This window comes from Saimiri boliviensis, chromosome 13 (genome assembly GCF_048565385.1).
Source record: "Saimiri boliviensis isolate mSaiBol1 chromosome 13, mSaiBol1.pri, whole genome shotgun sequence".
Lineage (NCBI taxonomy): Eukaryota > Metazoa > Chordata > Mammalia > Primates > Cebidae > Saimiri > Saimiri boliviensis.
Genome location: NC_133461.1, coordinates 55,735,623 through 55,763,161, shown reverse-complemented (window position 1 = coordinate 55,763,161; position 27,539 = coordinate 55,735,623). Strand labels below are relative to the sequence as shown.

Here is a 27,539-nt window from a genome sequence, read left to right as displayed (position 1 = left end):
TTTAAATTTATGCTAGACATTTGCTAGGCAGTTTTATATGTTATTTTTCTTAAACTTCACATTAACCCCGTGCAACAGATTGTAACTCTCACCATTTTAGCGCCAAGGAAATAGATGATAGAACTTTGACCTAAGTCCCCTGACTCCCAAGTGCAGTTGTTTTGCTCCTTAGTCCCTTTTTTCATTAGGGTTCAGCTGTTCTTATATAGTTCTTTGGCTGTCCTAGGATCAGGTAGGACTTTCTGCTTACTTCAGTACATAATTTTATATACTAATTAAGCATTGCCTTTTCATGTCAAGCAAAGTTTCCTTTCACAGAGTGAGGAAGAGCTCAAATATGCAGCAAGGGTAAGTGAACTTATTAGGTCATTAAAATAAATCTAAATCCAATATGAAGATGTGTTAATATAACTTTTAAGGAAATATTTACAGTTCAGAGGAGTTGATTATCTCCATTGCTTTATAGTGGAGATTGTAAGAGAGGTATGTTTGATCTCCACTATGCTTTGTTCTTTTTAACTATTCTTAGATGGAATTACCATAATAAAAATGATTTTTAAAACTTGCTGTTTTACTTCAGAAAGTTTGCTGCCCCATCCATGTTTTCTACTTCGGCAGCAACTGTTACCATATGAGAATAACATTGCAGCAGCTGAAGGAGAAAGTAGCCAGCAGTGTCTGGTGTTATTTATTCCTCATGAGTATTTATAGTTTTTGTATTCATTACTGTTGTCAATTAACCATTTAAAATTTGTTCTTTTTGTTCAGGGTAATGCAAACCTGGATATCCAGAATGTGAACCAACAAACTGCCCTACACCTTGCTGTTGAACGACAGCATACCCAAATTGTTAGGGTAAAGTATTGACATATGTTTTAGCTTACAATTATATTTTAACCGTACAGATTTTTAGAACTTCCTGAAAATTGAAATGATACAGTGTTAAATGTCTCAAATGGCATAGTTAGATATAAGTAAATCTAAATGCAATGTGATTTACCAAGACAGGTAAGACTGTATGCTTGAGATTGGCTTCTATAGATGGTACTTTTCTAAAGCTCTTCAGTAAGTATCATAGAAAGGATTATGAAAATTGTTAAAGCACCATAAGCAAAGTTGTAATAAATTTATATTTACTGCTTAAATAATCTGTTGAAATATGCCAACTATGCATTTTTATTTAAGAGGTTGTAGTTTAGCAAACACTGTTCACATCTATTGTTATTTGAAATTCCTCTTGCTACCCTCCGTGGCTTTCTGCATGACCATACATTTGGAGAAAATTGACCAAAACAGGATGGAATCAACAATAACATTTGCTTGTCTGTTTACATAGTAGAAGAATTTTGAGCATCATGATTTGATCTGGCATAAATGCTTAAAAATATCTCAAGTTATACATCTACAGTTAAAAAGAAAAATGAAGTCTTAAATATCTCCCCGTTATCATCATGTTAGATTAGATGAATTAAGCAACAGATCAATTCTCATTTATTTTTATTTTCTCTAATTCAATATATTTAAATAACCAGGACACATCACTCTTCGTAAGGAGCCACAGGGTTGGAAGAGTAGAAGACAAAAACATAAAAATGAGTAGCTTCAGTGGTAACTTCTTGAGTAGGTCTAGGGTGCCCTCGCTGTTACTTTAGATATGCTGAAGTTTCTTATGGATGTAGACACTTTACCAAAATGAGACATCTTTCTCTTTTAGCTTTTGGTCCGGGCAGGTGCCAAGCTCGATATTCAGGATAAGGATGGGGATACTCCTTTGCATGAAGCTCTAAGGCATCATACTTTGTCTCAGCTGCGTCAGCTCCAAGATATGCAAGATGTGGGGAAGGTGGATGCTGCCTGGGAGCCATCCAAAAACACGGTAAGTAAAGATCATCTTTCATTCAGTACTAGTGGAAGGATCTTTTTATTTAAGATCTTATATTTACTGGTAATCTAATCTGTATTGGATAAAATATTTTATCAGGACTATGTTCTTAGAAATTTAGTTTATGAACTGAGTTCTAGTCAATACTAACTTATTGTTCCACATTTTTACCAAAAGTTGTTCAGTTATTTTTAACTTCAGCCATTCAAATAGATATGTACTGGTATCTTATTGTGGTTTAATTTGCATTTCCCTAATGACTTTTGATATTGAGCATCTTTTCATTTGCTTGTCACCACATGTATTTTATGAAGTGTCTGCTCATATGTTTTGTTCATTATTCTGTCGTGCTGTTTGTTTTCTTATTACTGAGTTTTGAGAGTTCTTTAAGTAATCGGAATACAAATTCTTTATATGTGATATGCACATAATTTCGCCCAGTCTGTAGGAGATTTGTCTTTTCATTCTTTTAACAATGATTTGGAAGAGTCATTTTTTTTTAATTGTGAGGAAGTCTAATTTATCAAGTTTTTCTTTCGTTTGTTTGTGTGTGTGTGTTCTGTCTGAGAAATCTTTGCCAAACCGAAGATCACTAAGGTTTACTTTTATGTTTTGTACTAGAAGTTTATAAAATTTTAGCTGTTATGTTTAGGTCTATGATTCTTTTTGAGTTAATTTTTATATAATGTGGTGTATGGATCCAGGTTCGTTTACTTGTGGATATTCAGTTGTTCCAGTACCATTAGTTGAAAACACTTTCTTTTTCTACCAAATTGCCGGTATAATTTAATCCAAAATCAGTTAATTGTATAGTGAAGATCTCTTTCTGGATCATGTATTCTGTTCTGTTGGTCTTTGTTTTTGGTTATGTGATGCCAGCCCCAGTCTTGATTACTGTCTTCATAAAATGTGTTGAAGTCAGGTAGCGTAAGTCCAGTTTTCTTGTTTTTCAAAGTTATTTGGTTATTCTAAATCCTTCACCTTTCCGTATGAATCCTGGAGTCATTTTTAAGAGGGTAAAAAGGTTCTGAGACTGAAATGTTTGAGAACTGCTGCCTTATTTATGACCATGGGTAAATTCTCTTAACTCTTGTGTGCCTCTTTTTATCTCATTTTAAAATGGGAAGAGGAGAGCAACTTACCTCCATAAGGTGTTGTAAAGATCATCGAAAGTGTGTAAAATAATACTTGATCCATTTTAGATACTCAATAAATATTAACAATTACTGCAATTATTTTCATATAAGATAATAACATCAGAACCTATTTCGTCTTATTTTCCATATCTTGGCTCAACTCCTAGTCATTGGTTCTTTTCTCAGTTGTCTCTCCTGTCCTTATTTTGAGTTGGTTGCTAGCAGCTCCAGGGCCAAATTAATTAGGAAAGAGAGCAGTGTTTCTTCAGTATCTTAATCAGAAGTCCCACTTTTGAGTTCTGTTGGCCTTAATTGACTTGATTTGAGTTATGTGTCTATTCCTGTACTAGTCATGTAGGTAAGGTAGAGATATCTGACTGGTTTGGGCCGTATTTGGTCCACCTCTGCAGCTAGAGGGAGCATACTTGTCTGTATGCTTGAGAAAACCAGGGGTAGAGCAGTGGAGAGGGAACATTAGGACTGGACCAAATAAATATCACACACACACACACACACACACACACACACACACACACACAAGTGTGCGCGCGCCATGGTAAGAATTGATGGCAGATTCCTAGAGGGAAAATCATGACTCTTTTTATTTTGTTTCAGTTAATAATGGGACTTGGTACCCAAGGGGCAGAAAAGAAGAGTGCAGCATCTATTGCCTGTTTCTTGGCAGCCAATGGTGCTGACTTGAGCATTCGAAATAAGAAGGGTCAATCACCACTTGATCTCTGTCCTGATCCAAATCTCTGCAAAGCACTGGCAAAGTGTCATAAGGAAAAAGTCAGGTTGGTATTATTTATTATCATAAAACTTAATATTCTGTACAGAAAGTATCATGTGGTTTCATAATGGAGAACGTGCCTACTTGAAAATGTCTTTATCCTTGCTTTTCCTGTATCTTTGTGTTTACTCTTTCTTCCCTGAAATTTTTCTTCCTTGAAAATTTTTCTGCAGGCAGCGTATCTCTTATTTTATGCCATATTCCGTGCATTAAGTGCAATGCTCCATACTTAAGTTCCAAGAAACTTTTCTGAACTAGTCTAATCTTGCAGTACTTCCATGTATTAGAGGAATTTATAAGAAAATGTCTTCTAGTAAAATTGCTTTATCAATGTTATATGTATTTTAAATTGTATTTATTTTTAATTTTATTATTATTATTATTTTATAGATAGGTCTCACTGGGTTGCCCAGGCTGGACTTTAATTCCTGGGCTCAAGTGATCCTGCTGCTTCATCCTCCCAAATAGCTAGGCCTATATGCATGTGCCACTGTGCCTGGCTCTATATTTAAAATTTTAATAGAATCTTCCCAAGAGAGGCAACTTACACTCCATGAACAGGGTATATCTCACACAAACTCTGTAATAAATCTAGCACCCTGGTCAGTGCCTGACAGGTGCACTCAGTAAGTGTCAATGGAGAATTGACAGAATGAACAAATGAATGAACCAATTCCTGGTGGAGTTTTCTCTGAAGATGATCATTTCACATTTGTCTCTTTTTTTGAACGTAAGATAAGTCAGTGATTTTAATTATTATTTATGACATAACTAATTTCCTTACGAGATTTTATGGATGTACAAAAAGGTACACATCTCATTGCTTTTTTATCTGAACAGTGCTGTGCAGCTGCTGTTGCTCTTTATATCTGGTTCTTGTCACTAAACATTTCAATAGCTGTTCCTTAACCTTTGTGTTCCTTGGCCCTCTTATAATTTGTGTGTAGTGATGAAATGCCATCTTTTTGGAAACTGTGCATAGAACTGTGTTATAGGTGAAGTTAATATTGTGAGGTATATACATTTCTTTAAGTGTATTCTTAAGGAACATGAAATTCTATTACAGAAAGATAATGCATCGGCTGGGTGCGGTGGCTCATGCCTATAATCCCAGCACTTTGGGAGGCCAAGGAAGGTAGATTATCTGAGGTCAGGAGTTCGAGACCAGCCTGACTAACATGGTGAAAACCCATCTCTACTAAAAATGCAAAAATTAGCCTGGCACATGCCTGTAATGCCAGCTACTTGGGAGGCTGAGGTAGGAGAATCGCTTGAACCCAGGAGGCAGAGGTTGCAGTGAGCTGAGATTGTGCCACTGCACTCCAGCCTGGGCAACAAGAGCCAAACTCCATTTTTTTTTTTTTTAAAGAATGCATCTGTAAGTATAAAGATAGAAGGTACTATAATTACTGCAGTAATAACTTTTAAACAATGGGTCTAAGATGGACCCTCTTTGTATATGTGTGTGTGTGTTCATGTGTGTATGTGTTCATGAGTTTCTGAAGATTGTGGTAGAAACAGGGCATCCCTTTTCTGTAGCTGTAGGTGGTCATATGTATTTCTGTGCCTTGTATCTGTATGTTTACAGATGCATTCTATCTTTCTGTAATACAATTTTATACTCCTTAAGGATACACTTAAAGAAAAATGTCAAAATAGCAGCTGCAGTGTCTTATTTTCCAATGTACCCTATCTGTTGTGGCCTCTGATGCTTTGTTCTGTCTTTAGTTAGGATAACTAACATGGGGGCTAGTTAGGATTTGTGTTTTTTTCCCTATATCTTCCTATGCTGGTTCTACATAGATAGAACAGGTTCTGAGCAAAATTCTGTCTATGCTGAGTTTTCTTTTTTTTTTGCTGTTTTTTATTTCTCTGTTAGAAGATTCATCCTTTTCCATTGGGTGGGTGAGTGTTATACAGTGTTTTACCTACAGATGTTAAAGCTTAATTTTTTTAATGTGACTGGTTTTTATGTATACTAATGATGCTCCACGTATATTTTTAAACATTTTAATTAGTGAATTTGTAATGTGTTCGGCTTGATTTGAAATATTTTCTTTTGTTAGTGGTCAAGTGGGTTCTCGGAGTCCTTCTATGATTAGTAATGATTCTGAAACCTTAGAAGAGTGTATGGTGTGCTCAGATATGAAGAGAGATACTCTTTTTGGCCCATGTGGACATATTGCTACATGTTCTTTATGTTCTCCACGAGTCAAGAAGTGCCTCATCTGTAAAGAACAGGTTCAATCCAGGACAAAGGTAAGATATAGTTAATATAGTATTGTGTCATTTTATGAAGTTCTTTGAGACTAGAATTAATGATAAATAAGATTATGTGACATCATGGGTTTGTATAACTTTGCTCTTCCAAATAATGATTTAATTATAGGAATGTGTAATTGCTGCATTTATCAGGAGCTCAGTTCAGAATTTCTTAATTTATTGCTGGTTTACAATCTTGCTTATTAATGTACAGATTTGCTAAGTTCATTATTATCTGAGTTTATTGATACACCATTTTTACTGTCGATTTTTTTTTTAGATCTTAATGTGTTTTCTTCATTATATCAAAAGTGTATGTAAAGTTAAAATTATCTACCATTTTGCTTTCAAAGCTCCCTGTAACCTAAGGATACATTTAATTCTACTTTAGATTTAGTGTCCTATATGTTGCACTTTTTTTGGAGTGCACAAACTGTTTTGCATTCATGTTTGTAAAAGACTTAATTCATTTTTTTGGTGGAATGCCACACATTCTAGATTTATTTGATTGTTTTGTCATGGTGTTGTTTAACTTGCTCTCTATCTTCTGTGTTTCCTGTAAGCTGGAAGTTAGATGTAATGGTTTTATTAGGGTCAGCTTAACGTTTTTGGCAAGAAAGCCTCACAGCTGATGCCATGCACTTCACATTATGTCCCATCTGGAGGCAAATAAAGTCTTGTCTTCCTGTAATTAGTGATGGCCAAAATCTATTATCTACTCTGAACTTTTTCTCTCTCCTGACTCCTTTTCCTTTTTGAAAAGTACAGTTCTTTTCTGAGTTTTATTATTTTCCAGGTACCTTAGTGCTTTATTATAACTGTACCATATTACTAATTTTGGTTTACTGAAATAGTTTAGTTTTTCAGTACGCAAATGTGTGTGTGTGTTACATATAAGTGAGATTTGAGTTTCTTACAAGTGTTTCTCAAGGTGAATAGTTTAAACCAAAGAGTATGTTGGATTTGAAGTAAAAACTCAGGGAGTTTATACTCTTTAATCTTTATTTCTGTCTCGCAATTTATTTTTTCTTAAGCTATTCATTAACCAACATTAATCAGAAAGGAGCTGGTAGTAATTCTCATAATGAATTAGCTGGCAGTGACTTAAAAGGTGTTGCCTTGCCAGTGCTTCATTCTCAAACTTCTAAGCCTGGATGGTTTTTATGATCCAAATTAATGTGTCTTTAGTAGAATTTTTGGTATAAGAAAAAGCACAAGGAGGTTATTTTTGGTAGGAAATACTGGAGTGCTTCTCTGTATATGGCCGCTTGATCAATTCATCAATGTGAGAAAGGTGAACTAGTAGCACTTATTGTGTGCCACTGTGTTGGCATTTCATTTGTATTAAGTAGCTGCCTGATCAGTTCATAAATGTGAGAAGGGTGAACTAATAGCATTTATCCTGTGCCAGACACTGTATTAGCATTTCATTTGTATTACATAGGTGTTAACTCTGCTTAATAAATTATTGTGGATCGTTCATTCTGTTTGGCATTTACAGTTTGCTTTAGGTATCTTCTTACAAAGTTGTAGTTTGGGAAGGAATACAAAAGAAGAACAAAGATTTAAGCCATTCTTTTGTTTTTAGATTGATCTGTGTGTTCTGCCATTGTGTTTGAAACTTTTTGTTAAATTAAGTCCTGTTTCAACAAACCTTTATTGAACATTTGCTTTATAGTCAAGACAAAGATGTATATAATTATTACCTGCAAAAAATTTGTAATGTGTTGGTAAACTATGATTTATATGTAAGCTACTCTGCTATATTGGGTGTCATAGGGTGCTGTAAGAGAGTTATAAGCTGAGTAGAAATTCAGAGCCTCAGGTTGTCAAAAACAGAGTCTCAGCTATGAAATTATTCTTATCAAAGCTGCAGCTCAAAGAAGTACACTGACAGCTGGTTCTTGAATGCAGGTCTCTTGATTCTTAAGGCCCCTTTCTTTTCACAGTGTTACCATGCGTAGACAAAATTAAGAATGATGTCTGCAAGGGATAGTTGATGGAAGAGAGAAGGAGAGAGGAAAGAATATGCTGTCATCTTTTTCAGACCTTTTAAATATAGTTATTCCAAGAATTAATAGTCTTGCAATTTTATTTTTAAATTATAAAAGTTTTAAACCTCAGGAAAAGTAGAAACTATTGATATACCCACCCAACAGATTTGCCAGGTTGGTTATAGAGCCTTTGCCTACGAAGAAATAGTGACCCCAAGTGGTTAAAGGATAGTGTACATCTTCATTGAAGAATTACAAATTACGGTATTTGGAGGGAGGTGTAAACAAGCATGGGATCCTTTTCTGTTAGAGAAATACAAATAAATTACTTGAATTAACATGAACTATTTCTGTTGAAATAGCAAAAATACGTTTAAAAAATGTTAGCAAGGAAAGTGGCAAACAGGCACTCTTTAAACCCTGCTGGAGGCTAGGAGGCCAACCCAGCTGTATGCACAAACATTACACAATACACTTTGGTTTAGTAATTTCACTCCTGGAAGTATAACCTGAGAAAATAATTCAGGGGGGAAAGGTATGGCTACAATTTTTTTTTTGAATAATAGGGGAATAAGTACAGATATGCTTGTTAAATCAGTTTATTATTTTAAACTCTTAGGAGACAATTCAGACAAAAAAACACAATGGAAATCATTTTAAAAACCAACACATTATTATATAGAGAGGAGAAGATTTTATGTATTAAGCACTGATTTTATATATTACATATTGAACTAAATACTTTATACATGTCTGATTTACTCTTTATCACCCTGTGAAGGATTATTCTTTATTGTTTAGATAAATTATGTTGTAGCTCAACAATGTTGGGTAATTTGTTGATGTTGGAGGTCGATTTTGAATCCAGGAATGTCGGTGTCTTGATCAACCATGTCTTATGCTTTTGCTGTTAGTATACTTAACATAAATTCTGTGTGCATACTAAGATGTAAGTTGGGAAAGTCCAAAAAGAGAAAGAGAGCATGTGTGCATGCAGTATTTGGTTGTTTGGTTGATGCTTTAGGCGAGTGGTAGTTACCATTTTTGAACGGTAATATTAAGTGACAAGAGACGGCTAAATGTGACTATGTGTTAGAAGGGAGAATAGTTGAAAGACAAATGTGTAGCCAGGGGTGATGGGGTGGGGATACAGGAAGCCAGAGCCAAGGTGGTTAATAATTAAAACCCCCAAGCTCAGATTAAGTGGTCATGAAGAGGAGGTTGAAAGTGAGGGAGATAGGAGTAGGCTGTGGAAGTCTTGCTAGAGATCAGGAAGAAAGAATAGCCCAAAGCTGTGAGCTTTAGGTAGCTTGGGAAATGACCAAGTTCTGAAAAGGGCACTTTTAGTTATAGCGCTTTAAATGTGGGTAAACAGAAAAATCCCTGTTGGATTTTAGCAATTTGGCTGATCTAGCTAGATTTTTATTAATATTAGGAATCTGTCTTCTTTTAGTCATTTCTTGTTTTACTACTTTATTTGTTCATTGTCTTTTTAGTTCCCCCTCAAAAGTAGTTTTTATGGGGGAAAAAAATTAAAGCCTCCAGAGGCTTCCTCAGAGGACATGGAGTTTCTTCTATTCTATATTTTAGGACGGATAGGGAGATGAATGTAGACTAGAAATAAGTGCCTGTTAAGCAGGGTATGTAAAGATGTGAAAATGAATAACCAGGAAAGTAGAGGGGGGGACGGAGGGCGGGTGAAATTTGTGTTAAATTTCTGTGTGCCTCGAGTGTTTTCTAATGGAGGAAATACATTTGGATATAAATGAACCTGTTAGAGTTACTGGATTTATCCATAGATGGTCACTCTGTGCTGTAACTGCTTTTTCTTTAGATTGAAGAATGTGTGGTTTGCTCTGACAAGAAGGCGGCTGTTCTTTTTCAACCCTGCGGCCACATGTGTGCTTGTGAGAGTAAGTAGCCAATGCAGAGTTCCTCAATATTATTATAAAAATAGAAAATGAGACAAAAATTATGTTTGTGAGGGGTTTTTGCTTTTGATTTTGGATAAGTCACAAAAAAGTTGATGGACCTTGAGTACCTTCTATTTCTTTCTCTGTACTAGAATGTCAGCTGTTTCATTCCATGTGTCTGAGCATTAGGGAAGACTGAATAAGCTGTGTTTTACCACCTTGGATTTTGATTTCAGTTTTATTGCAGAAAAGGGTCTTTTTCCACACGTAATATAAATTTATTTTGAAAAATGAATATCAAAACATTTAGTCTAGCCTTTGTTCACATATAAATTAGCATGTCTTCATTTGTCTTCACCTTAATACTGCCTCTCCTGCATACTTTCCTCACTGCAGAAGAACCAACAGCAACCATTTCTGTTGCTGTAATTTCTGGCCTTCTGTAAGATTTTATGTCAAGAAAGCTTTTAGAAATCTTTTTTTTTGTGAGGGCAGCATTAAAATTTAAAAGATGTTTTAAAGATTCTTTTAAACATATTCTCTTGAAGGCCTTTGCTTTTTATATCCTCCTTGTTCTTTTCAAGTTCATACACTATTAAATATTCTCCTCTTCCCTTTGCTTTTCTTCATTTTGTCAGTGAAGGATTTTTTTTTTTCCCCCCAGAGTCTGGCTGTTACCCAGGCTGGAGTGCAGTGGCACAATCGGCTCACGGCAACCTCCATCTCCCTGATTCAGGTGATTCTCATGTCTCAGCCTCCTGACTAGCTGGGATTACAGGTGTTCGCCACCATGCCCAGCTAATTTTTGTATTTTTAGTAGAGACAGGGTTTCGCAGTGTTGGCCACGATGGTCTGAAACTCCTGGCCTCAAGTGATCCCGCTAGCCTTGGCCTCCCAAAGTGCTGGGATTATAGATAAGAGCCACTGTTCCTGGCCTGCTTTGATGTTTTTTGAAATTACGATAGGGCTGAGTGTGGTGGCTCATGCCTGTAATCCCAATACTTTGGAGGCTGAGTCTGGAGTTCGAGACCAGCCTGACAAACGTGGTGAAACCCTGTCTCTACTAAAAATACAAAATATAGCCAGGCATGGTGGCGCCTGCCTATAATCCCAGCTACCCGGGAGGCTGAGGCAGGAGAATCGCTTGAACCTGTGAGGAGGAGGCGTTCAGTGAGCTGAGATCATGCCACTGCACTCCAGCCTGGCTGACAGAGTGAGACTCCATTTAAAAAAAAAAAAAAAAAAAAATTTCGATAGGCAACTGGTGAACTAAATAAAGGGGTGAAGGTTTTCTTTTGTAACATTTTGCCTAAAGTGACTGTTTTTATTACCAAAGAGTGGTATAATGGTGATTACCCACTACTATAAAAAGGGCACATAGAGAATTCTCTGTCTTAAGTAAAAAGGACTCAGGTTACTTAAGTTTTCGTAGGTCAGAGGTTGGCAGACTTTTTTTGTAAAGGGTGAAATAGTAAATATTTTTGGCTTTATAGGCCATATGGTTTCTGTAGTAACCAATCAGCTGTTTCCCACTGCTCTACTCTACACTGTAGTGCAAAAACAACTATGGAGAATTTGTAAATAAATGGGCCTAATGGTGTTCAATAAAACTGGTTTTATAAAAACAGATGAAGGTCAGATTTGGCCCTCAGGTATAGTTTGCTGACATCTATCATTCACCAAAGTGATACCTACATGAAAGTTGAAAAATGATTATAATTATCAGTTGATAACACAAATCCTAAGCCTTAATATAATATTTTCCCCAGAAGCTTTCAGAATTTTTTACATGGCCTTTGTTCCTTTTTTTTTTTTTTTTTTTTTTAAATAAAAAAGCTTCAGTATTAAATTTAGCTTTCTGACTCTGTGCTTGTGCCTTCAGCATTTTCATGACGATATTCTGCTTTGAAAAGAAAGCATGCTTTATCCTGTCATGGATACATTTAGCAGTCATGGAAACACCATAGGCCAAGCTGATGATTTTTTTTTAGTTTTAGACAACCTCACAAGAACTTTAGCATGAATCCCTTGAAGTCTGCCTGGGTACACGCCACATGCAGATATTGGTGCTTTCCCTACCTTCCTGATATAAAGGTAAACAATACCAGGGTTTGGGACAGCCTAGTTTTGTCAGACGCTGTTATAGGAAAGCCTGTGATGGTGCGTCAAACACTGGACCATGCTGAGTGCCTCTAGCTAGCATCCCTCGAAGAGGAAAAACAGTCTTTGCTTTAAAATGTATTTAATAACAAGAGCAACAACCAACTTTTATTGAGCTCTTAACTCTGTACCAGGAATTTTAATCTCCTTTTGAGTGTTTCCTCACTTATTTTCAGAACAATCATAAGAAGTAGATGGTTTTCTCGATTTTATAGACATGCTCTTAAATATTTATTAGCTAAGGGAGATGAAACTAAGGTGGAATATATTCCTTTCCCAAGGAGTATACAGTAACGTAGTTAGTCAGGTATCCCCATCACAGTCATTTTAGGCAGTGAAAGTGCCTTGGCAGGCCAAAGGAAGTAGAGATTACATTCCTTTTGGAGGTGCCGAAAAAAGATTAGTTAGAAACAATATAAATAGAGAATACAGAAGCAAAGATAGAAACAATATAATAACTGAACTTGACCGGGCACAGTGGCTCACTCCTGTAATCCCAGCACTTTGGGAGGCCGAGGCGGGTGGATCACGAGGTCAAGAGATTGAGACCATCCTGGTCAACATGCTGAAACCCCGTCTCTACTAAAAATACAAAAAATTAGCTGGGCATGGTGGCACATGCCTGTAATCCCAGCTACTCAGGAGGCTGAGGCAGAAGAATTGCCTGAACCCAGGAGGCGGAGGTTGCAGTGAGCTGAGATTGCGCCATTGCACTCCAGCCTGGGTAACAAGAGCAAAACTCCGTCTCAAAAAAAATAAAAATAAAAAAATAAAATAAATAAAAAATAACTGAACTTAACAGTTAATTTAGATAATTGTGTTTGTATATTACGTAGTTAGGCAATTAAGTTAGTCCTTTACATTTAAGAAAAAAATTCTGCCTTCAAGGGCCGGGTGCGGTGGCTCATGCCTGTAATCCTAGCACTTTGGGAGGCTGAGGTGGGTGGATCACGAGGTCAAGAGATCGAGACCATCCTGGTCAACAAGGTGAAACCCCGTCTCTACTAAAAATACAAAAAATTAGCTGGGCATGGTCACGCGTGCCTGTAATCCCGGCTACTCAGGAGGCTGAGGCAGGAGAATTGCCTGAACCCAGGAGGCGGAGGTTGTGGTGAGCCGAGATCGCACCAGTGCACTCCAGTCTAGGTAACAAGAGCAAAACTCTGTCTCAAAAAAAAAAAAAATTCTGCCTTCAAATTGAAGACAAATCGCAAACCAGATTTCCACTTAGCATTAGCTCCTACCTAGTGCATCTTGTATAACCAAGCATCAGACCCATTTATTTATAATTTAGGCTTTGGCATGAGGTCAGCCTTGGTAACTAACTGTTCTCCATTAAGCAGTGTGCATAGTAAACTATTAGGAGTGTAGGCCCTGTTCTGTCCCCATCAGTGGTTTGTGCTTTGTTCAGATCCAGTGGTTTGCCATAATCTGGATATTCTGCCATAGTTTCCATTATTTTTTCTATTTTTGAAATGAACAAGTCACTTGATATGTAGGCTAAAATATGTATATATATATATATAAAAATATATTTTTTTGAATATATATATATATATATATATATTTTTTTTTTTTTTTTTGAGACAGAGTCTCGCTCTGTTGCCTAGGCTGGAGGGCAGTAGTGCGATATCAGCTCATTGCAACCTCTGCCTTTCAGGGTCATGCTGTTATTCTACAGTCTCAGCCTCCCGAGTAGCTGGAACTATAGTTGTGTGCCACTATGCCCGGCAGATTTTTTGTATTTTTAGTAGAGATGGGGTTTCGTCATGTTAGCCAGAATGGTCTTGATCTCCTGACCTTGTGATCAAGGTCTCCTGCCTCGGCCTCCCAAAGTACTGGAATTACAAGCATGAGCCACCGTATCCAACCTGAAATATATTTTCATAATAAATATTAATGAGAAAGAATATGTTGAATTACTTTGTGTTATTTTACAATTAACAAGTTTAGATGTAAGGTCATATTAACAATCTACAACATACAGTTGTGCCTAGATACTTCTTCTTGGAATGGGAATGCATTCTTCTGAAATATTGTTCATAGCTTTTGCAAATCAAATATTAGAAAGATAGTCTCTTATGAAAATTAAAATTTTTTTCCTGAACTGCTATATTAAAAAAGTATTCACTAAGCAATTTCCTTGTTACATTGCATCAATTTGATAAGAGAAGGAAATAATTATTTAATGTATTTTAGGAATTTTAGAGAAAAGCCATTTACATTAGAAAATATTTTTAGAAAATTATGTCGGGGTGGCGGGCAAGGGGAGAGAGAGCACTAGGTCAAATAACTAATGCATGCAAGGTTTAAAACCTAGATGACGGGTTGATAGGTGCAGCAAACCACCATGGCACACGTATACCTGTGTAACAAACCTGCACGTTTTGCACATGTATCCAAGAGCTTAAAGTAAAATAAAAATAAGTAAATAAATGAATAAATAAAAAGAAAATTATTGTGTAAGCAAGCCTATAATTCTAGTATTAGTTGACATTTGTCAATGGTATCTCTCCCCTGTATTCTCAAGTCTTAAGATCTTGAAATATTTATTGTCTCACTTATTTCTTTAAAAAACAAATTTCACAGTTTATTCAGCTGTATTAGAATATGTCATTGTTTTCACAATGATGGGCTCTCTATTCTGGAGGCTATGGATGGAGAATATGCATTCTTAGGTTGATAACATTTTAAGGAGGTAAAATTGCATATTGCTATAACTTGTGTAATAATTATTTCAGTGTGAAGTTTTAAGTTATAAAAATTAGCAGAGAAAGGCAGTGCTCTTATTAATGTTCTCTCTTGTAAGAAGTGTCTGTGTTACAATTTTCCAGACTGTGCTAACCTGATGAAAAAGTGTGTGCAGTGTCGAGCAGTAGTTGAACGAAGAGTGCCTTTCATTATGTGCTGTGGTGGGAAAAGTTCAGAAGATGCTACTGATGATATCTGTAAGTGAATTGTCTTAAGCATTTTCTTATTTTGCTCTTTTTGGGGACTTGCATGAACATCTCTTCTCTTTCACTATTGCCTTATAAAACCTAACATGTCTGGCTTGGATCCTTAGAGGAACAGATATTGTTTTCTGGTGCTCTTGTTACATTACAAGAAACCTGAAATCCTATTTTTCTGTGATTGTAGAACTGTAAACATCAGCCTTTGAGAAACCTTTGTGTATGCTATAAAGAATATTGTTGTGTTCTTGAATAAAGAAAATTTGCGCTCTGTTTTTAAGATGAAATTTAGTGTGCTTTGTTGGGGGCAGGGCATCATATTACAAGTATTTTTCAGTTTACTGAAAGTATTAACCTGCTTCCTTTATGCAACAGGTTTATTTTCTTCATTTAAGTATTTTATGGAATGGTAATTATTTGGGACAGAGTAACTATAGATAAACAGAAATGTAATAGTGAAAGGGTGGAAAAATGAAAAATAAGTGATTTACCATCAACATTTTCAATAGTGCAGCTGTTTCAAAGTATTTATTGTCTTTGCACTAGATACTAGCTTAATAGCTTTGATTTCTTTGTTCTGTGAACATGTTTTATGAGCATATGAGGAAGAGCATCAGTATGTAGCCACTTCCACCTGAGACTTTTGTCTTTATCACACATAGAACAGAATAAAAATCTCAGGGACAGATTAACTAGAATAAAGGACCAAGAATCTAGAGAGTAGGAAAAGTGAAATCAAAGATTTCCCTCCGTGTTTGCGTACTACGGATGATAGGCATTTCTTGAGTTCCTCATCTCAGATCAGTAATAACAAGGAAGTTGAGTTATAAAGAAAAGAGGCTAGATTTTTGTATGTCCTCATAAAAATCATCTAGAGACTTTAAGATAATTATTGCTGCCAAAGCTGGCCAAATCCCCGCTGGCTACCTTCTTGGTTCATATGGTACAGGAGCAGAGGAAACAAGCATAAAATGTATTGGTGAGCCTGCCAAAGGAAGCATGTAGAGCCTTCAAAAACCCAGAAGCTTGTGTGTGGATTGTGCTCTGGCTGACTTAAATATAATTGGAAGTGAATGTGCCAACAATTTCTTTTTGGAGTTTATAAATTGGAAGAGTGTAACAGAAAGTCACTACTGTATCTGCTGTCCAAGTATGAGAAAAATTTTTAAAAAGGATTGTAATATTAGTTTTATGTTTTCAGTAAATAAAACAGTAATAATTTAATAAATACAATGTCATTCTGTCAAAGCAATAATAACTGAAAATCTTTTTAAATCTGTATTATAGCAAGTGGGAATATTCCAGTGTTACAAAAGGACAAGGATAATACCAATGTCAATGCAGATGTGCAAAAGTTGCAGCAACAGTTACAAGACATTAAAGAGCAGGTAATAAGGATTTCATGTAAATAGTGACGCTGTGAATGACACTGAATATTTTTCCATAAAACTACTAGTGTTTCTGTAGTAAGCATGGTTTATATTAGTGTATCACTTGTATTATTTGAATATTTGCAATGAGTCATAATCTGATTAAAAGGTTTAATCAGGTACTTTCCAAAATAGGTAACACGCAAATGACCAATGAACCTGAAAAAATGGTCCAACCACATTAGTGATCAGAAAATGAAAACTCAAACCACAATGAAGTTCTTTTTCATACATACTAGATTGAGGAAAATGTCAAAGACATTTCAGTATCAACTGTTAGGCAGAATATGTTGCAGCCATAACATACATTGCTGGTGGGAATATATATTAGTAGAAATATTTTGGAAGACAGTTTGTCATATCTAATAAAATGGAACAGGTTATTGTTTGGGAATATAAACTTGGAAAAAACCCATACAAATGCTATTAAGTTGAAGGTAGTCCAGGTGCAGTGGCTCATGCCTGCAATCTCAGCACTTTGGGAGGCCAAGGTAGGGGGATTTCTTGAGCCCAGGAGTTCAAGACCAGTCTGGGCAACATAGTGAGACCTCAACTCTATAAATAGTAATTAAAAAAAAAAAAAATTAGCTGGGTGTGGTGACCTCTCCATTACTTGGAGGGTGAGGTGGGAGGATTGCTTGAACCTGGATGATTGAGGCTGTAGTGAGCTGTGATCATGCCACTGCACCCCAGCCTGGGTGACAGAGTGAGACCCCATCATCAAAAAAAAAAAAAAAAAAAAAAGATGAAAAAGAAAAAAAAGGTCAAGGATAGTGGTTTTCTTGGCAAGAGATGGCTGGGAAGGGGTACAAGGGAAGTTTCTAGAGTCTGGATGCTCTCTTTCTTGAGCTGAGTACCAGATGCATAAGTTTGATCAGTTTGTGAACTTTATTAAACTGTACACTTAGGAGTCATGAACATTTCTATATATGTATAATGCTTTAATATAAATGGGCTGGGCATGGTGGGTCATGCCTGTATTTCCAGCACTTTGGGAGACCGAGGCAGGTGGATCACTTGAGGTCAGGAGTTCAAGGTCAGCCTGGCCAACATGGCAAAACCCCATCTCTACTAAAAATATGAAAGTTAGCCAGGTGTGGTGATGGGTGCCTGTAATCTCAGCTACTCAGGATGCTGAGGCAGGAGAATTGCTTGAACCCAGGAAGTGGAGGTTGCAGTGAGCCGAGATTGCGTCACTGCACTCCAGACTGGGCAACAGAGCGAGACTCTGTAAAAGAAAGGAAAAATGTGTACATACACATAGGCACCATAAAGAAGTAGGGGAAAGACAATGCAAAATACACAATAGTAGTCATCAGCGAGGGGTACATGGAAGGGATTGGGGAGGATTTATAGAGGGGCTTCAAAAATAAGAGTAACACTCCATACTTTAAACTGGGTGCTGGTTATGTTCTTTTTGTGTCTTTTTTATTTTATTTTGAGATGGAGTTTTGCTCTTGTTGCCCAGGCTGGAGTGCAATGACACGATCTCGGCTCGCTGCAACCTCCATCTTCCAGGTTCAAGCGATTCTCCTGCCTCAGCCTCCTGAGTAGCTGGGATTACAGGCATGCACCACCATGCCCAGTTAATTTTTTGTATTTTTAGTAGTGATGGGGTTTCACCATGTTGGTCAGGCTGGTCTTCAACTCCTGACCTCATGATCCGCCTGCTTCGACCTCCCAGAATGCTGGGATTACAGGCGTGAGCCACTGTGCCTGGCTGTCTTTTCATTTTTATATTTATTTATTTTCCCTTAGACAGAGTTTCACTCTGTCACCCAGGCTGGAGTGCAGTGGGGCAATCTTGGCTCACAGAAGCTTTTGCCTCCCCGATTCAAGTGATTCTTGTGTCTCAGCCTCCCAAATAGCTGGGACTATGAGTGCACACCACCATGCTTGGCTAATTTTTGTATTTTTATTAGAGATAGGGTTTTGCCATGGTGCCTAGCCTGGTCTAGAACTCCTGGCCTCAAGTGATCTATCCAACTTGGCCACCCAAAGTACTGAGATTAAAGGCGTGAGCCACCGTTCCTAGCTGTTCTTTACATCTTATACATGTCAACAAATGTACTCTTTTATATCTACCTAATATTTAATAAAAGCAACAATAAGATAAAAAAATAGCAAAAACTTGTAGGTTTGTTAAGAAAGCAAATCTTTTTCTTTTTGGCCATATCTTACCATTTGACCAAGTGATTAAGTCTGATTCATAGGCTTGAGCAGTTTTTTAGTTTGACCAATCACATCGGTATTGCCATGCAATTGTTAGAGTCATCACTCCTGTGTTTTCTATCTGGATTTATAAGAAAATAACATAGTTAGTTAGTGACTCAGGATAACTAATGACCCTTGTGATAACTAAGAATTGGTCAGTTGCAGTGGTGTGTGTCTGTAATCCCAGCTGCTCAACATGCTGAGGTGGGAGGATTGTTCCAGCCCAGGAGTTTTAAATCAGCCTGAGCAACATAACAAGATCCCGTCTCTACAAAAATCTTTAAAATAAATCAGCTGGTATGGTGACACATGCCTGGAGTCCCAGCTACTTGGGAGACTGAGGCAGGAGAATGACTGGGGCCTAGGAGTTCAAGGCTGAAATGAGTTATGACAGTGCTACTACACTCCAGCGCAGACAGCAGAATGAGAAACCATCTCTTTGCAAGGGGTTAGGGGAAAGAATTGAATGTATGAATTTATTAGGCATTTAAACCTCCATCTGAAGAGATGAAAACTGTATGATTGGGCCAGCTTTTGTTTTGGAATCCAACATCTAGCAATACTTGTTATAGAGTGAATAAGGAAAGATCAGTATTAATTTACAGGTTCTTAATGGAGTTTGGAACATACTTGGGTAGTTCTAATATAAAATAAAACATTTTTTAAAAAATTGAAGCTCTTAGCATCTTGATTCCTTTCCCATAAGGCATCTACAGAATAAGCTGATTTTTGCACATGTCTTCTGTAAAAAGCATTTTATATTCTAATTGTGAATTAAAATTGTTCTTAACATGAATAGTGACACTTACTGAACCCTATATGGATCCTAAAAGAATAATTAAGCTCTACTATATCCAAAGTTTAGCTTTCCACAGAAGTTTATTCTTCCTTAAATAATCCTCATCACCATATTTTATCACTAAAGCATTTAAACAGTTTTAACACAACTCATTTTTATGAGGAATGATGGAATTTTTTTATAGGGACTCTCTTCAAGGATATTTAAAAAAACAAATGGCCAGGTGCAGTGGCTAATGCCTGTAATCCTAGTATTTTGGGAGGCAGAGGTGGGCAGATCATGAGGTCAGGAGATTGGGACCATCCTGGCCAATATGGTGAAACCCCATCTCTGCTAAAAATACAAAAATTAGTTGGGCATGGTGGTGCACGTCTGTAGTCCCAGCTACTTGAGAGGCTGAAGCAGGAGAATTGTTTGAATCTGGGAGGCGGAGGTTGCAGTGAGCCAAAATTGTGCCACTGCACTCCAGGCTGGTGACAGAGCGAGACTGTCTGTCTCAAAAAACAAACAAATAATAATAATAAAAAAAAAAAAAAACAGAAAACATCCAAATAACTCTCTTCATTTAAATCTCCAGTCTGTTTTCCCAATGTGTCTTTAACAGATAAAGTTTAACTTGTTATGAAGGATATACTAATCTCAAAGTTAGCTTAACAGAGGCTGCACAGATGTATCTACTTTTGGAAATAAGAATTATTCAATATTACAAAGACCTCTTGAAAATTTAATGGACATGAAACTATTAATGTCATTGCAAATCTGTTTTGCCCTTTTTTTTTTTTTTTGAGGCAGGATCTTACTCTGTCAACCCGGGCTTGAGTGCAGTGGCACAATCTTGGCTCACTGCATACTGAAAACTCCTGGGCTCAAGCAGTTCTCCCACTTTACCCTTCCAAGTTGCTGGGACTACCAGCATGTTCTGCCACACCTGGCTAATTTATTGTTTTTTTGTAGAGATGGTGTCTGTGTTGCCCAAGTTGGTTTGGAATTCCTGGGCTCAAGCGATCCTCTTACCTTGGCCTCCCAAAGTGTTGGGATTACAAGTATGAGCTACTGCACCTGACTGGCTTTTTAAAATCCCAAAAGATGGGATTTTGTACGACTTTGCTTCTCAGAACTTTAGGACAGAAATGTGACAGTATGCTTTGGAGGAATGGAGCTAACAATTTAGGCTACAGTTCCTTTTACAGTGATTTCAGATATTCTCAAAGTTGGTAACAGTTGGTAACAACGTGTCATAAAGGCTGTGGCCTAGTTTATTAATGAAGACATTTCTTTTTAAGTATTTCATTTCCATGTTATTTGGGAAAGCCATAATTTACAAAGAAGTATTATAACATATTAAGGCAAAGTATGATTTTATAAATATAAAATGTGCTTTGTGAATAAATATTTCACAGACATACCTGATATACTTCTATATTGTTTCAAATTAATGAAATTTACATTTGTTAGTATGTAACTAAGGCTTATTGGTTTTAATTCAGTGGAATCTACATTGATAGTAATATAGCGCAGCACAGTGTCTAAGAGCAAGAACTGTGGGGCCCTGAGTTCACACTAGGGCTTGCTTTGAGGAAGGTTTTAAATCCCACTGAGCCTAGTTTCCTCATTTTCCAAATGGGTGGGATACCAGGACTCGGATTGTATCCTATCTGGATAGCATAGTGCCTGACAAGTGTTCTTAGCTGTTTCTCAGCATTGCTCCCCACCCCGCAATATGTGTTGCCTGATACATTGCCTTCTTTCTATGCAAGAGGAGCTGAGTACCTAGATTCAGGGAATTTCAGTTAGACTGAATGGAGCTATTTTCATCCATTTCCTAGTATGTTTTGGTATTTGCATCTTTTGTTTTACATAGGTTTTTGTTTGTTTGTTTTGTGTGGTTTTTTTTTTTTTGTTAAAGACAGAGACTTGCTCTGTTACTCAGGCTGGAAGGCAGTTGATGCAGGATTCTTCTTAAGCCCTGTGTTGGACTTGCGACAGGGATGCCCTGTTTACTTGGCCATTGTCCTCAACTGCTTTCGGGAGGAGGCACATGAATGAACAATTGCAGGATCCATGCTGCGGTGACCCAGGTGGGGGTGCCTGTGGCCCCAAAGCCCCTGAGGATGTGTTAGAGGGCTCTATTGACTCTGCCATCCACAGACAGCCGTTTATCATCAGCTCATTTGGCTCTTTGCCTCATCATGTGGCGTGGCTGCCCTCCTCTGGGCGGAAGAGCAAAGGGCCAATGTAACAGCTTTATTTTGGGTACGCACACTCAGTGTATCCTGAGCTCTTGTTCAGTGTCCAAGAAGAATGAAGTTGCCTGGACACTTGAAGGTGAAGGCGGAGAGTTTTATTAAGCGGTAGAAATGGCTCTCAGCAGAGAGGGGAACTGGAGAGGGGACAGGACGGGCAGGTAATCTTCCCTGGAAGGCCGGCTGTCTCTTCCCTGAAGTCAGGCCATCTCTTCTCTGAAGTCAAGCCATCTCTTCTGTGAAGTCAAGCCATCCCTCTGAAGTCAAGTTGCCTCTCTCCCCTCTACCAACTGAGTTTGGGGCCTTTATAGGCATAGGATGAGAGTGGGCAGGGCAGGGCAGACTGTGGGTAGTTTTGGAAAAGGCAACAATTGATTGGTAAAAAGATGTTATTTAGGAAGAACCAGTTGGGCTGGCGCAGTGGTTCATGCCTATAATCCTACCACTCTGTAAGGCCGAGGTGGGCAGATCACGAGGTCGGGAGACAGACCACCGTGGCCAACATGGTGAAACCCTGTCTCTACTAAAAATACAGAAAAATTAGCGCATGCCTGTAGTTGCAGCTACTTGGGAGGCTAAGGCAGGAGAATTGCTTGAACCTGGGAGGTGGAGGTTGCAGTGAGCCAAGATTCCGCCGCTGAACTCCAGCCTGGCAACAGAGTGAGATCCTGTCTCAAAAAAAAAAAAAAAAAAAAGAAAAGAAAGAAAGAAGGAACCAGATGGGAGAGAGTGGAGAAACAGAGATAGAAGTTCTCTTTGGGCTGTGGGTCTGACTCAGGCTTTTCAGCACAAAGGTGAGGTTTCACTGGAGACCCGCCCCTGTCTGCCTAGAATTTCTCTGCCTCCTGCCTCTATCACAGTGGTGTGATCTTGGCTCACTGCCATCTCTGCCTCCCAGGTTCAAGTAATTCTTGTGCCTCAGCCTCTTGATTAGCTGGGATTACAGGCATGATCTACTACACCTGGTTATGTTTTATATATTAATAGTTTTTAATCTTATATAGTACCTTTTATACTATTCTGACAGTATAACCAGTGTTTCTATTTCATAGGGATGACATTTTAACTATTTTAAAATGTTAAAAATTTTTTTTAAAGCACCAAAATATTATTTGACTAAAACAACTAAACAAAATTAATGATATGTAACAATCTGTCACTTTCCGAATATAAAGTGTCTAATTTATTACTTTGTTACTTCACATTACAGACAATGTGCCCTGTGTGTCTGGATCGTCTGAAGAACATGATTTTCCTCTGTGGTCATGGAACCTGCCAGCTCTGTGGAGATCGCATGAGTGAATGTCCTATCTGTCGCAAGGCTATTGAACGAAGGATTCTTTTGTATTAACTAAGAAACACAGTGTCTTTTGTTAGCTAATGTATCTAGTTAGGAGATAGGAGATTTTAACAGGCTTTTAATCTAGTTGGAAGGTCTGATGAGTTAATTTCTAATGTCATAGTTTCTTTACTAGAGTATAAATGGGCTGTAAATGTACCAGAACAAAAAAACCCTATAAAACAGTGTTGGAAATGTGTTTTTTGTTTTTGTTTTAAATTTGAAACATCAAATTCATGTAGCTCATAGATAATTTATCTTTGGCTTCTAAGAGGAAAGTTTTTTAAGGATATCCTTTTTTTAAAAAATTGTGTTTTTCTCTTATAGTTTATAAATTTGTTATATCTTAAAAGACATAAATCTTTGTGATCAGTTATCCTTCATTTCATCATGGTTTTACACAGTGAGTTGATACAGCTTCTCTGAAAAGTCATCATCAAATGAAAGGGGCAGGTCAAATCATTACGTCACATGGTAAATCATAAAATTACAGTACAAGTTCCACGTAGTTAAGGGAATGCCAAAGGGATGATGCTTTTTTTTTAAGATAACAGGAAGTTATCTGAATTCATAGAGTAAATGGAAGCATAGAATGAGGAAATAATGACTTTGCATTTAGCTTATTTTCTAGATTCAAAAGGAATCTAGAAAATCTTGTTTAACTTGAATCAGATTACCAGTTTCAAGATGACTGATAGACAGGAATAGGAAAAATAAGCAATAATAGTGGGCAACTGAAGAGAGAAGAAAAAAAAAAAAAAACCAGTAAAAGTACCTGCTAACTGACCACTGGCAGTTGCCTTTCTTATATTAATTTATACACTATTTTGTTCAGCCAGTGTTTTTTTAAAAAAAAACCTGTGAAAAGTATACTTCAGGTTTTCTGTGATTACTTATCTAGACTTGATCTGACAAGTGAAATGACATTGCCCTATTTGGACCTCTGAGGTTCTATTTAGCTTTGTTGATATATTGAATAGGACCCCAGTGATCTGCAAAAAAATAAAAATAAAATAAAAAATAAATAAATAAATAATGCCTTGTCCAAAGGCAGCAATCTTTTGTTCTTTGTATCAGTTAATTCTGATAGTGTGTACTGATTCTGTCTTCATTATAGGCCTTATTTCCATGATCTCTTTCTTTATAGTAAGTTTTACTATGAAGAAAACAGTCTCTCTGTATACCTACAGATGAAGATATTATTTAAACTGCCAACAATATCCAAGATATGGTCAATAACCTAATTACAAATACCTTAGAAAGAGTGACCAGGGCATTTATAGAAATGTCTGATTACCTGTAGACTTTTTTTTTTTTTAAACAAACTTTAACTCTAGAGCATTTAATTATTTTTTTCTCCTTTGAATGATCTCCTTTGTAATCTTACTGTCTCCTGAGTAAATGTACACAGAAATGTTTGGGAGTTCATTGCTGCTAGATTATATCAGCTGTTTACGTAGTGTCTTCTATATGCTGTTTATAAGCTTTTTCCTAAAAATTGTTGTCCTCTTTTGTAGTTTTTTCCCCTCCTTTAAATCTGGCGAGCGTTTCTTCAGTTTTTATACAACACCAACTAAATTTGAAAGTATGAAGTCTCTAGCCCTGATAACACTGTTTCTGGCTGTTCAGTTCCTGCTGCCATTGCAAGTCCTGGTGAAAGCAATGGGGAGCTTTGCTGGCTGGTTTTGCAGTCTCAACAATTCCATGTCTGTGTTTAGCTGAGTAAATGCTATCATTTAGAACAGTAAAATTTTTATAGATTTCAAATTTGAAAATTTATATAGACTCTACTCAGTTATCTAATAAGGGGCCACTGAGGCTGTTTTTAAAACTATTTTGAAGTTATAAACAGACCATCAGACTGATGATGTTCACATAAAGAGACAGACTATCTTCTTGCAGACATGAAAACAGTATGTCAGGTTTTACTTTTCCTTCCATGCCATGGCCACCCATCTCTTTCCACTAGATCACCTGGTGAGGCGGGAGCACTTGGCTGACTCATGCAGAGTTTGGCCAGTCAGAGAATTATGTGGTCTCCAGCTCTACTTTCCTTAAACAAATCCTTTCTGTTTTCTGAGCTAAAACAGATCCCTAAAAGGTAGTAGCATCTTCCAGACTAGTTTAATTATTTCCTTTATAAGAATATGACATAAACTTTTATTATAGAAATAATAATGTTATTATAATTTTAGTGCTAGTACTTGTGGGTTTTCTGTATTTGTATCACCTTGAAGTTTATTGCATGAATAGAAAATACTTCTTTATTCAAGTTTTCAATCACCTAAAATTACTTTAAATTTATTTGGGGTTTGTGAGAGATAAGATTAAGAACTTCATCATTCAGTGACTTTTCTCCAGTTCTCTGAATCTGCTACCTCTTATTATATGTCTCTTAGTACTTTTCCAATTAGGTTTGTACCCTCCTCATTACCTAAACCTCTTTATCTTGCGCCTCAAAAGAGCTTTTACTTTTCTTAGAATCATTAAAAAAAACTGACATGCATTTATTCAAAAACATATTTATTGGGCTTCAGGGATTAGATACACAACAGAGTCAAAGTGGCATCTTAGCACACTCAGAATTTATTGTGCAGCAGTTGTGTATTTTAAGGAATCTGTAGTTAAAAGGAAGAGATCCAAAGGTCTTGATAACATTTTCTAATGTTTCAGAAGAGTTGCCATTGAGTAGTGTTTGGATTCCCTCTCTGTACCCCTCACCCTACCATTTTCTCCTTTATTCTTCAAAGATTGTTAGCTTTGTTACTTAAAACACACACATACAACTTACCAGATGGTGCTATTCTAGTGGTATTTGTTCACATAATTTAACATTCTTACTGCTTATACTATATACATATTTAATTTTGTTGAGAGTAAGAAGGTTTTCAAGAAAAGATAATTTTGTATTAGTGTAGGAATATATTAGACTAATGTTTAGTTTAGCTGGCCAAATTATGCATAAGATATTTGTAACTTTAAACATTGCAAATTGACCAGCTAGCTAGGGAAGCATAAAATTAATTGATAATTAATGTTGGAAATACATTTCTTAAATTTATTTTTTTATGGCTTTAGCCTGTAAGAGCATTTTAGCATATTGAAATGCATGCTGCTTGAACTGTCTGGTTCAACTGTCAAAGCTTGCTGGATCATTTTTTCATAGTAGAAACATACAGTCTGTGTGTTGCCCAATTGCTGTTTGTCTGTTCTGAATTCTGGACCCTTTTTGGACTAGGAATTAGCTAAATTCGTGGACAAAGAAAATTAGAGATGGGGTAGGGTAGGGTCAGGACAGTGGGGTTAAATAGGTAGGAAGAAAAGTCAGCATTTGAGTGTAGAGGCAAAAAGAGGATCATACGAATGTCACTGAATTACAGGCTTTAATACAGCTTGGGAAAAGCACTTATCCTATCAGTTTGTCTAACATGTTTTATAGTAATAATTTGTGTAAAAATTGAAATTTTGAATAGTTTTTTTGTATTTTTTTTATTGTGATGAAAGACTCATAAAATTTACCATTTTAACTGTTTCTAAAGTGCACAGTTCAGCCGTGATAAGTACATTTACATTGTTGTGAAACAGATCTCCAGAACTTTTTCATCTTGCAAAACTGAAACTCCATACCCATTAAACAACTCCCTGTCATTGGAATAGAATTTTGAGTCTATATAAATCAAGAAACACCTGAATTCTTTAGTCATTTGTGTTTGCAAGATCTAAGAGCATAGTAAACATTAAGTTCTTAAAATCTGGGGGAGGGACAACATGTCCCTCCTCTGAATTGTTAGCAATTAAATTGAGTAAGTTTTAAATGTCTATTACTTGGAATGGTGTGTTATTTCATTTTGAGCCAGAGGGGAGAGGCACATTTTTAAATATCTGAATTAGATTAGCTTTGAGTTTGTACTAAATTGGGAAGGTAATAGATTTTCATAAATTATGTGTGCCTTGTTGGAAATGTCAACTGTCTTTACGTCTGCTTGTGAAAGTTTCAAAATATGTTTTTCTCTCAAAAAGGCAACGTTACTTCATTTGCTTGAATATTATGATAGGAATGCTTACTGATATTACTTGATAGTCATACATAGCCTTGGAACTTTAACATATATATATAACTATAGCAGTATTAATAATGATAGTTGTACTTCTTTAAAACATTAAATTTGAGGAAACTTGAATGCTGTCTCATGTGTACATTACTTTACTACAGAGGGGGAATATCCTTTAGTTTGAGCCTCAGTTTACTTAGTAGCAGTATGTGAAACTATGGTTAAAAAAACGTGAACCAGACAGTGGAGCCGATGAATTAAAATGGTAAATTGCTACATTGGCATTTTCTACCTCCTTTTCTGTCAGAGTATTATTTTTTCCAGCATTTATTCTTGTTTGTGAGTAAAGAGGAAATGGGAACCTGAGGTTA

At 36.7% G+C, this 27,539-nt stretch overlaps 1 protein-coding gene across 1 annotated transcript in view; it reads left to right on the top strand.

The window, feature by feature from the left end:
- Nucleotides 1–27,297, top strand: part of MIB1 (MIB E3 ubiquitin protein ligase 1) — a 136,768-nt gene extending 109,471 nt beyond the window's left edge. The window contains exons 14-21 of the mRNA XM_039463699.2: nucleotides 769–855; nucleotides 1,715–1,876; nucleotides 3,634–3,815; nucleotides 5,878–6,070; nucleotides 9,902–9,980; nucleotides 14,975–15,088; nucleotides 16,379–16,479; nucleotides 22,988–27,297. Coding sequence (XP_039319633.1) covers nucleotides 769–855; nucleotides 1,715–1,876; nucleotides 3,634–3,815; nucleotides 5,878–6,070; nucleotides 9,902–9,980; nucleotides 14,975–15,088; nucleotides 16,379–16,479; nucleotides 22,988–23,128 — 1,059 coding nt within the window. The 3' untranslated portion in view covers nucleotides 23,129–27,297. The remainder of the gene's footprint in view (nucleotides 1–768; nucleotides 856–1,714; nucleotides 1,877–3,633; nucleotides 3,816–5,877; nucleotides 6,071–9,901; nucleotides 9,981–14,974; nucleotides 15,089–16,378; nucleotides 16,480–22,987) is intronic.
- The last annotated feature ends 242 nt before the right edge of the window (nucleotides 27,298–27,539 follow it).